The sequence below is a fragment of the Argiope bruennichi genome, chromosome 7 (genome assembly GCF_947563725.1).
Source record: "Argiope bruennichi chromosome 7, qqArgBrue1.1, whole genome shotgun sequence".
In the NCBI taxonomy this organism is placed as follows: domain Eukaryota; kingdom Metazoa; phylum Arthropoda; class Arachnida; order Araneae; family Araneidae; genus Argiope; species Argiope bruennichi.
In genome coordinates, this window is record NC_079157.1 from 83,024,575 (window position 1) to 83,037,034 (window position 12,460).

General features: G+C 32.4%; 1 protein-coding gene across 1 annotated transcript in view; it reads left to right on the forward strand.

The window, feature by feature from the left end:
• The window catches only part of LOC129974953 (acetylcholine receptor subunit alpha-like 1), a 71,293-nt gene extending 59,221 nt beyond the window's left edge, over positions 1-12,072 (forward strand). The window contains exon 7 of the mRNA XM_056087770.1: positions 7,539-12,072. Coding sequence (XP_055943745.1) covers positions 7,539-7,727 — 189 coding nt within the window. The 3' untranslated portion in view covers positions 7,728-12,072. The remainder of the gene's footprint in view (positions 1-7,538) is intronic.
• The last annotated feature ends 388 nt before the right edge of the window (positions 12,073-12,460 follow it).

The window sequence follows — 12,460 nt, forward strand, 5'->3', positions numbered from 1 at the left end:
CAACAAACTTACTATAAATCAGTCTTTTTTTTCCACCCGCTTTCTACCTTTCCTACAATTGCACGTGTATTCGTTTCCTTCCCAGAGAGTGAAACATCAATTTTGTTAATCCCAAGCTCATCGGCAACACATGCCAAGCAGCGCTCTTCTTCCACTTTTCCAATTATTCTACACTACGTAAAGGTTCCTTATGGTTTCTTGTAGACATTTTGAACTTCTGATACCACTTTCACGAGCAAGATGTCTAGAAGTGTGATTTTTCTCCTTTTTATTAAGTAACTTTGAACTGTGCGCTGACCCTATGCATTTTGTGTATCCTCTCGTCATTTGTAACGTCATGATTCTGATATTTACAAATGCATCACCTTTCTGCCAAGTTGAATTTTCATTCGAAAGGTCGCAAGCAGTCCTATTATACAATTTCTAGCAATACAATAAAACTCTAGTCTGTTGTTTAAATTTTGCACTCTAGTATAAATAACGAAGCCAAACATAGAAGAGCCAAATTATGGACAACCGTGAATATAGAAGTTAATTCACGCTGAAGGTTTTCTAAATTTCCTTTTCATGAGATTTCATATTTCATCGCTTTTAAAATGCTTTGGTTGGGTTTGGGGTTTTTTGGCACAAAAGCCAAGATGTTGACTATGTTGCGCCAAGCAGTGAATTAAAATAAAAGCAATATGAGAGTATAAAAATTTTACTAAGAGAGGTTATAAATGATGTTTTTTAAGAAAACAAACATATTTTAAATGCGGGAATAAAGCTTTATGGATTTTAAAAAGTCAAAAAGATTAAAATGAGTGATTTTGCCAAATAAAGTTGATAAAGAAATAGAAGACGTTTGAAAAAACCGCAAGCGCTGAACATTGAAGCATGGGCATTCAGACAAAATATGGTCAATAGACATTTGACAGTTGCATTGGGAACACACTGGTGGTTTTCTCCAAGTAAAAGATGAAGATTAGTGAATCTAGTATGACCAATGCGTAAGCAAGTTAAATGCATTTCTATTATTAAATGAAGACCAAGACACTAAAAGTGGTTTGATAGCGTGGATTTTGTTCTCTATCTGACGATCCCACTGTGTTTGCCATTTCGAGTAAAGAACCATTTTAGCGTGTTTTTTTTAAATCGCTCACTGGTAAAGTCATATTTATGGGAGCAATCGCCAATTTGGCAGCCTTGTCCGCTTACTCATTGCCTAAAATTCTCATATGCAATGGTACCCAACAGAGTAAAACCATGAGAATTCAAGTTATTAAAAATATCTAAAACTCTTAAAGGATGATGATGAATATTGAGATTAAATAATTCTAGTGGCATTAAAACACTTAAGGAGTCAGTATAGATAATATATATATATATATATATAATATTGCAAGTCATGAGAAATTCTCTCTAGTACATATAAAATAGCAATCAGTTCCGTTGTAAAAACTGATCAAGAAGAATGAAGCCTGTAAGAAAAAAATTTTCCAGTTAAAATAACAGCGGAAGATGCATTGCCAGTAGATTTAGATCCATCTGTGTATATTGGTGTAAAATCCTGATAATGATGCCTGTGATAAAGAAAATTTTGTTGATAAATAATATCTGCTGTGTCAGATTTGGTAAAAATTGTAAAAGTATTCAAATATTGCATATTAGGGATTTTCCAAGGGGTAATTTTATTTAACGGCTGTGGGGATACATATGTATGCATTGAATTTAAGTCTGCGAGGATAGTTTGAACTCTCATAACAAATATGGGTATAAATGATTTCCTGGCATCTTGAAGTCGAACTAAAAATGGGCGAAGTTTAAAATTATGGAATGATGATTCACATTTGATTCAATTCTAAAATAATAATTGAGAATAGCATCTTCCTCCTTAATTCAATAGCAGGCTCATAGCATTCGACATACAGGTTCTTAACAGGTGATGTTCTAAAAGCTCTTGAACAGAGTCGAAGAGTTGCGTGATGAATTGTATCTAGCTTTAACAATACGTTTTTTCATGCAGATCCATAAATTTCACATTCGTAATCTAGATTAGAGAGTACTGTGGTTTTATATATTTTAAGCATCGAACTTGTGACTGCTCCCCAGTCCGCAGTTGATAGAACTTTTAAATTATTTAGTGATTTTTTTACACTTTTTCCGCAGTGTTTTCACATGAGATAGAAAGTTGAGTTTTCTGTCGAATGTAATGCCCAAGAAATCGAATTTCATCCACAAACGGTATTTTCACGCCATTGGGATTTAGTTCGGGACCGAGATTAAAATGCTATCCTGAATTCAAATAAAAAAAATGCTTGCTTTTCTTTCAAGTTATAGATCACAAGTTTAATGCTAATTAAATCATTAAAAACGGTTTTGATTGAGATATGAAACAGTCCTTTTTTACCATTCGAATGAAAATGAAGTATATTAAGCTTTCAGAAGACCAAAGGTTTTTCAGTTTTCCTGCATATTTGGAATTCAATAAAATTTCTAGAAGTTTCCAAATATTTCATTGAAGTTACTGCTTCTTTTATTAAAATTATATCGAATAAGAAAGTTTTCCTTAATTGCAATTTTAAGATTGAAAGGAAGTAGCAAAGCGTCTTGACTCAATTCCGCAATGTATGTTGGAAATGTTGAATCATATGAACGTCTACATAAGTCGCAGTCAATATTTTCAATCATAATCCTACATGCCGTCAACCTGGTTTTTAAAATTGAGAATGCGTAATATAGTTTTTAGTAAAAATTGAACTTTTATTTTAAATCTGTCGAATCCATCGTCTGGTCTGATCAGACATAAAAGAGGAAGAGATTCTCTAGAAATTATTCTATATAATAAACCTGCTATAAATAATATGAAACAGTTAAATATTCAATGCGTCATTTACAAAATGACGTCATTAAAACATTCAAATACTATCTATTACCTAATTGATTGTCTGGTATGATGAGATTTAGAGAGAAACATTGAGAGATTTATTGTAAATCATTAGATTTAATAAGGCTGTTATAAATAATATTAACAATTAAATATCTAATGCATCAATTATGAAAAGACTTTAACAGAATATTCAAACATTATCCATTATACTGATAGAATTCCTTTCTTTTCATGGGAAGAAGTTGTTTTACAAAAGGTATTAGCCCTACTTCAAGGAACATCCATCTTTACAAACTAGAGTGCTCTTTACAGCAATTCGATGCGATGTCAACCCTTTAAACTTAATGGCCATTACTTGGCCTAATTCTGGAGCTATCAAATCCTAATATCTACGATGTCAAGTGCTTCTGGCAAATCTGAAGAGCCTATTATTATCCGAGAGCAGTTTAATGCTCTTGAAGTAGAACATGATTTCAGAGTCATAATTTGGATATACTGAAGACATCTTGAGATCCATTCAATTGGCGTTAAAACACAAACAGGATTGAGTGCTTTATTCAACATCCTGGAGAACTAACTCAAACCTTTTGTTTCCAGCCCTAATAAAATTGAAGTGTCTTGGGTCCTGAAAGGGAAAGTATGCCACTTTTAGTATGTAATGGAACTATTCAATTATTGAGAATTAACTAGTTTGTAATACTGGAATCTGGAATGGTCAGTTTTTTAAAGAACAACTTAAAAATATTTTAACTTTTCAAAGAGCATTTTGTTATTAAAATTAATAAAAATCTTTTGTATTTCCCTCCTTAATACATGGAATGTCTTAATAGAAATACACTCTCCCAAAACATTTTATTGTATTGACATTTTTTGAAAAAAGTTAATGTTTAGATAAAATGTTAATTATCAGTTAATGAATCATTTAGTTCGGTTAATTATGAGGTAGTAGAATTGCCACAAACTTAAAATAATTAAAGTACTAGAAAAAAGTAGTGAATCTTGATTTTCAGGTACACACGAAGGATTCCATTGTTATGAAACAAACTGTAGATACTAAAATAATAAATTTTCTTTTTCTGAAATGTTATCATATTTATAGATTGATAGAATAGTAGGTGGATAGAATTTCAATTTTTTCGAATCCAGTGATTTAATCCTTTCTAAGGCCGTGGGAAGTATGCTTCCCACCAAATTTATCAATCTTTGTATGAAATTATGTAGGTTGGCATAAGTTCTGACAAATTTTTTAAGTAAGTCAGAAACTTAGATGCTTCAGTTCTTTATCTCAGACAAAATGATGTGTCTTGATTTGTTACTTAATTATTTATTAACCAAATTAATTAATTAAATTTATCTAATAAGCTAAATGAATCCCTTTTCTTATTCTAATTTCAAGCCTAAAAATATTTTAACATAATATGACTAGAAAAAAAAATGGCCCTTTAAAGGGTAAAAACATGGAATTTAAACATTGACAGTTATAATCATTATATAGTAAAATGATGAAGTATTAGAGTAAGTAAAAAAAGGAGTAAAGTAAGGTAAGTAAAAAGGAAGTGGGGCCTATTCTCGTCGAAGTTTTTTTTTTATTTGTTAATGTAGATTTAAGAAATTGTAAAAGCTGTACATGAGAATCTTTCTGAAACTCGTAAATCCGTTGTATTGAATCGAAAAGTTTTATGCTTCTAATTTCAAAACATAGACATTTAACTGCAATATTTTAGGCCTGTAGTAACACCACATGCCTAACAAAAATCCCATGTTTACTCAAAAATAGAAAGATGAATGCAATCTGCACGCACAACGGTAAAAATTTTACATTAAAATACAAACGGAAAGATGATAAGAAATTGTGGTTTGATTTAGATGCGTAGTTAGAGCTATGCAATTTAAATAAGGTAAATTTTATCAGAAAAATCAATAATGATCTTTGAAATCTATCATGTTTAACCTATTGTGCACAAATACGATGTATGGAGTGGATATTGATTATTGATGCAAGTGAAAAGTGCATTAACCCTCTAATCTTCAATTAGCAGCCCCCTTATTTGCATTAATAGTTTCAATTGACCTCGAAGCAACTAATTCGGTCTGAATTTGTTCAGAATTAACAATAATAAATATCTAAAGTTATGGTAATGGAACTAATGCTGAATTTCATATGTCTGTCTTGTTGCTTTTTACTATATTTTGAATACACAGGCGTACACAGGAGTTTAGACGTACAGGTAAAATTAGCAAAATATTCTTTTTCTTTCCAAAAAAGTCTAAAACAGGGAGATTTAGACTTTTTGATGTCTAGAATATTTTCTGTTTATATACTAGAAAATAAAAATCGAATCATCGCATTATTCATAGCATATTGTAATGTCTTGATCCAGACTGATCAAATAACGAAGCAGAATTTCTAGTCAATTCTTTATTTTACAGCCCTATATTTACAAAAGAACAACTTGTTCTAATCTTGGTTAAATAAATAGTTATTTACACCTGTAGTAGAGATAAAACAGTCGAAGTCGAAGGTTTTCTTGAAACTCGGTTGGTTCTCGGACACCGAACTCGTGGGCGTAGTCCAACAGTCTGCCTGCAATTCGTTTCTTCTCTTCCCCTAAAAAAAAATCTCCGCACTTTATTTCGCCGACAATCTCCGCCTCTTAATATACAGTGGTCATTTGAGCTCTCTTTCGGCCAATCGGGGTTCAGCAATATGCTCCCTCAGCGGCGCCAATAGGTCGTGGGAAGGTCCCTTTAGTGAAGCACCTTTCATAACTGACTATTCTGGAACACGGAATTATCATAGTCCTTTCACAATGAGTAACATTTAGCATCCAGATGTTTGGACACCCCTTTCTCTTTGAAGGTACTGTCAATATCTCATGGACGAGGAATGCCCACATGTGATCTTTCACTGTAGCCGCTAATGAACAAATTCGAGACTACCCAGGTGAAAAGATCCACCATCTGCCTATCTGGAGGAGTTTAGTAAGTAACAGCGACGACACAGCTGGCTGTAAATATCTTATCAGTGCTGAGAAACGGGGAATGTTACAATAGGGAACAAATTGTAGAAATTTGTCACAATACTCTAGATATACAAATAATCGTTTGACTATAGAATATATATTTTGAAATATAGACTTTTTTTCACCAATAAAATATAATTTTATATAAAAAATAGTAGAAGAGTGAAATTTTATTTTTGTTTAATGTTTGGGAATTACTAACTGATTCAAACGTATTTTCTTGCCAAGAAACTACATTTTTAGCGTTATCGAGCAAAATATTGAAAGTAATGCATATAATTATCAACCATTTACACAGCTGAACATTTTCCAAGTTTCACTGTTTGACAAACTTACTCTTTTATCTAATTATTTCTAAAAATATTTATCAACTTCCTGCATGCTATTCCTTAAATTTACGCATCTGACTTCGAAATGCGTTTGATAAGACATCTCGTAAAAGTCTCAATTTTCCCCCAATACGCAAATGCATTTTACTGGTCTGCTTAATTCGATTGTGTCGTGTTTAATAGCTGTTCAGAAGTAATGGCACAGGAAACTGTGACAAGACACATGATACTTTTAATCCTCTAGAAAACTCGCCCGTTCTTGTTTCCTGTCTAGACGGGTGGAATTGTTTGGTGTTCAACCTTGCATGGCAAGTTTCTGGAAAGGGCAGTTCTGCAAAATGTGTCCTTCAAATCGTGATCTTTTAGTTAATGATGAAAACGTTCCACAGATGTTTTTAAATGCTTGATTGAATTTTGTGTTTTCTTCGTTTTCAAAAGATATATAAACTCTAGAGTTTCTGTACACAGCATAGAAGCAGTAATGCACACTTTTTTTTTTCTTTATGTAAACAATTAGAGCTCAAGTAAAATGAAAGAGATATAAAAAAGAAATCTGACCGGTTTACAGAGCTAAAAATAAAATGGAAAGAAAATAAAAATAGGTTTTGCAAATTATCATATTATAATTTGCGTCACATATTGAGTTTAAATATTTGTTTGTGTTTTGTATTTTTCTTTTTTCTACAGTTTTTCTTTAATATTTTCCTCTCCCACCAGGGGAAGGGTTGCTCCTCGTAATTGAGAATGAGAAGCTTCCGGTATGGTGGATGGTTCTCGCCACCCTGGTGGGTACAGAAAAAGGTGGGGCCGGCTGCCTCTCATCGTTGGTGGGACGTACTTCCCAAGGGAATGGTTGTGTCGTGGTCGGTGCTGGTCCTTAGGACTCAACCACAGTTCCCACCAGCGTTGTTGTTGCGGTGGTCCGGTCATTACGGTAACCTACAGGCGGGCCGGAGTAGCCGATTGAAGGTTAACATTTTCCTTCCTTTTACAATACATGCTGTACAGATACATATATTTTCTTCTTTGAGTCAAGCATCAGAGATCTATTATTCTCGTATGCTATAAAATTTATATGAAATAAGTTCTGATAGCCTTCAAATCTGATAATGAAATAGAACGGAAACGATCAAGCATCATTCAAATCATCACTTTTTAGTTTGTTTCATTAATGCTTTTAAAGGCTTTTTTTACAAGATATTTTGTGTTTTAAAATTTCTAGTTTCGGAATGCTTTTACTTTACTACATGAAACTTTCTGTGTTATAAATGGAAAATGAATTACAACTTTTATCGACTGTTTTTTTTTTTTTTTTAGATCGAAAGTGACTGGCAATACGTGGCTATGGTCCTAGACCGTCTCTTCCTCTGGATCTTCACAATAGCCTGCGTCGTCGGAACCGGTTGGATCATCCTTTGTGCACCCTCCCTCTACGACGACAAACAGCCCATCGACATCGTCTTCTCTAAAGTAGGTCCTCGCATCAGAAGGCTGCTCAGAAACTGAATGGACCTTGCTCTTCCCCAAGCCGCCAGCTCTTGCCACTTCTGGACTGGTTGCCAAGCAGGAGTTCTACAAGAACAGCGGAGGACAGCATGGAAGGACACAGCGTTTTTAGATCCTCAGGTTCCTGTTCCTCAATGCAGTTCATCCATATACCCATTTGCAAATACCTGAGCAAGGTTTACAGGAAATAGAAGGACGAAGTTGAATAATTTTATGACAGAGGATTCAAATCCAGTTTTGTAATAATGCATCTTGATAAAGAAATGTGAAGAAGTTGTTCAGTTAAGTGAATCGATTCAATAATCTAAATCGAAATTTGCTCGTGTGTTCTAGATGTCGTTTCATTGTTTGATGTTAAGGTGTTTTCCAAAACTGAATTCCGTATAAATGTTTATAATCAACGGACTGCAGGAATTTTAATGGTTTCTTCGTTTTATTTCTTTCAAGAATGAAAGAGAATAGGCACTATTTAGCTGAAAATTTATTGCATGACTTATTCTCTGGTTGGCTTCTGAGCTCACTTCATTAATAATGGAAGAAATACTTTTCTTTATTAATTTCAATGTTCGGTGTGGTTTATATAAGAGTTCGCATCACTCTACAGAGTGTCTCAGCCATTAGAATTACAAATTTCAAGGAGGGGTAGTGTTTATCTAGGCGAATCCGAATCGCAAAAAAATGCTGTAGTCGGAAATACTTTACGGACGCGATAGGTGGCGTTGCAATCGTACGGAACTGCGAGCATTTTGTAACACAATCTTCATTTCAGCATTCCATCACGAAATTCATATTAACCAATGACATCAATGTTGATCCTGTAGATCAATGTTGACATCTGTAGATCCAAAAAAACAAAAAACATATCTAATTTTTAAAAAAATCATAATTAACTCAAAACGAATAAACGATGACAATAAAAGTCTTTCTTGGCGACCCCACATAATTTTCCCACAACCAAAAGAGAGAGAGAGAGAGAGAGAAGCGAATGACATGAGATTTTCTTTTAATTTAAAAACTAATGAAGTCTTGATTATAATATCAATTAAAGCATCGGTATGTATAAGAAACGGGAATGGATTCTACTGATAAGCCTTTTTGCATATAGGATCTAAACTTTAAGTCTGCTGACGTCAACTGTGACTTCATTGCTACATTATTGTTTACTAGCCGCCTTTGGCGACCAGCCGGTTCGCCAATCTTAATATTCGTTAAAATTTTAATATTTAAATATTTTATGCAATTCCTACTTTTATAGCTTCTTCATCAAAATATAAAACTTCAAATTTTGATAGTCATATAATTTACTCATAATATTATTAAGGCCTTCAGTCATAACGTAATATGCATCTCTAATTTTCTTTATCTCCTGTAGAATTTATACTTTAAATTAAAGTGGAAAAGATTAATCTGCAATTAATATAATAATATTTTTTACTGAAACAAAGTACTTTTTTTTTTGTAATATGATTACTGAAAACAGTCACTGAGCGTTGAAACCTTATGGGCACTAAAGAATATATTTCTTAATTTACGTAACATTTCAAGAATTTGTCAACAAAATTTTCTCAGATTCATCATAACCAGATCGATTCGTTAACAATTTTAATTTCAAATGCATCAAGCACTAAGAAAATAAAATGAATCGTTTAAAGTAATCGGTTGAAACCAGGTTAAAATGAACTACTTAAAAAACGATGTACTTAAAACTATAAGCATATACAAAAAATATATAACTAACATAAATACATTTTAATTACAAAAGCATGCAACTAACCTAAAAATAATTTAAATCAAGAATTATCCGTTGATAATATTGTCAAAAATCAGAACGCAATGCGCATGCGTGAATTTTCATCGCCAGTTACGGTAACGCAAATGCGTGAATTTTTCTACGCCAGTTGGGGTAACACAATGCAGATTACAAATTGTTAATTTCCTTAACACATACACACACACATTGAGCTTTATATAAGTATAGATTATGACGCTTTGTTCACGTGGGTAGTTGCGAAATCATTTAATCTTGCTATGAAATGATGAAATGAAGAACCTCTTAGAAAGCCCTCTTTATCTATCTGCAATATACCACATCCCTCCTACCATGTCTGTTAAGAATTTCCGACCCATTCTTGCTACGTGATTCCAAGTAATATAAATGTTTTTTATCCCTCTTAAAAATTCGTAACACTGGTACTGAGACACCCTAAACATAAATTTAAATCTCTCAAAAATGTTGTAGTTTTCCATACTTCAAATTGGTGTCCTATAAATGGTATGATTGCTCCGTGAATCATTTAATATAAACAGAAAAAATAGCATTTCAGCGAACCTATAAGACAAATGAAAAACCTTTAATTTTCTGTCAAAATTTCGGCAATCATCAATCATTTCCAGAAGATGGTACCTGCAGCACTTGAAAGGGGTAGGGATCATGGTGCTGCTTCTCTTCATATGCTTCTTTCTTTAAACATAAGAAGAGTACTGTGATACAATTAAATGAAAAATGTAAACTTTAAAAATAATAATTTGACAACACCGCGTCATTTAAATCTTTTAAGCATTCGAAAAATATCTTACAATCAAATGAAAAATGTAAAATCATAAAATGATGATATATGTAGAAACAATGACAGATATGTCTTAATCCATGATTCTAAAAAAATATTTAAAAAAAAAACTTACATTTTGCTATTAAAAAATAGACCTAAAGGAATGTACCAGACCAAAGGGGGCAAATGTAGTTTAAAGCAAATAATGGAATAATTTACAGACTATTGTAAAGGTAAGGCCTAAATCGCAGAGATGAAGAAATGAGGAACCAATTTTAAAAAAAGGAATGAAACAAGCCATTCTCGTTTCAATTTGCACAGCCAACAGTCATTGTATTCTAAAATATTAACGCAGGATTTAAATTTGTATCTATTCGTGCAGTAAAGTGTTGGCAATCCTTTTAAAACCCATTCGACGGCTGATAGTTTAGGGTTGGAGCGTTACAAAACAGAACAACGCGTTAACGCAAGACTTGGATTAAATAAAAAACAATTTTTTCCTTTTAAATTGCTGTCTTTTTATTGAATCGTAAAGTACACATGATAGGGTTATGTGTGGAATAACACATACGATAAATGCATCCTAAGGCTTTGCTAGCACATTTGCACATTTTTGTCAAAATTTTTTCATGACTATTTTGTATAAATGTGGCTGAATTTCGTTTATGCAACATTGAATTTCCTCCAATGCAAGCGTATTTGTGGGCTGGCTGGCAAACGCCTTTGACTTCATATAACTCCATAAAAAAATCCAATGGTGTAAAATCACACGATCTAGGGGACCAATTCTCAAATTTTCGAACTGTGGCCGCCAGACTTTCATTATTTTTGAAATATTGTTCAACAATGAAAACACGTTTTTATATCGTGTAACGCTCTATTTTTACTAAGCCGAAACTATCTGCTGTCAAATAGTTTTCAATAGGATTTCCAACACTTTATTGCTTGTCAAGTCTTGCGTTGATTTTGGGGACACCCTTTATATTTGTTCTCTTAAAACAAAATGCCCAACAACATTACGATATCGTCACAATGATGGCGAGAATTCAAAAGTGAGCCGCATGGTGTAGATTTCGTACAATATTTTGTGTTTCTAAAGTTGTCATCGTTTTCTAGTAAACTATCATAATTAACTAAAAATCAAATAAAATTCATTCATTTCTGTAAGAATGAAAAAATTGACATGTTCTGAATCGATTCACTTTTTTAACTAATTTCATTGAAATAACCACGCATGAGTGGTTCAGTTCTGAGAAACCTCCACTTTTACTAAATTTCTATCCTTTTCTTTCCTTTGATGTGAAGCATGACCTTGTGATCGAATGCTTCTAAGCTTATGTTTCCATATTTAGAATTAAAGTGCCACACTAGTGTCTATAAATTCCAAGTGTCTTCATGGAGAGTCTAGCTCTGAATGAAAGGCAAGCATGGATATCTGAACTATTTGTTTATTAGTGAGTTTATACAGTGTGGTTCTACAATAGTGCGTTTGAACAATTCAAATCCACGTTTCTCTTATAACGTATCCACAACAACTACTTGTTAAGAGAAATTTAAGTTTAAACAGAATTTAAGTATAAAAATGTTTCATTTGTGTGAAAAAATTTAAGTACTGTGATCTTGCCGTCATTTGACCGGCTCGTGGTAGCTTTAGAGTTAAAGGATTTGAAAAGAAAAAATAACTTTTAGAAACGTGGATTTTATGAGAAAAAATTTTCCCAGTGACTTCTAGTTATAGTTTACTATGAAAAGTCATGTCGCTATGCTTTTTGGACATTTTATTTTTTATCCAAGTGTATAATACTCATTGTCAAACGTATTTCTTTTCAGTTTTCTTTTTTCTTCTTCTTTAGTATTTATGTTTTTAGTAATATTTAATAAAATATTTGATAAAGATGATTTTATACAGTTGATCTTAAATGAAAAAGAAAATTAAAAAAAAGTGTTTTGAGCTGTATTTAAGATTGTATTTATAACAGGAAAGAAAAATCGATGTGATAATTTAATTTTTCTATGTGATAATTGAATTCATTTTCTTAATATTTAATGCTATTTTGGTAACTAAATTTCAATTTTGCTTTTTGTAATCAAAATCTTAGCAATTTCTTACTGAATTTAAATCAGCAAAATATAAGCCTTTAATGCATTTGATCGAAAGGAAATAAAGCATTTCCTTCCAGCAAT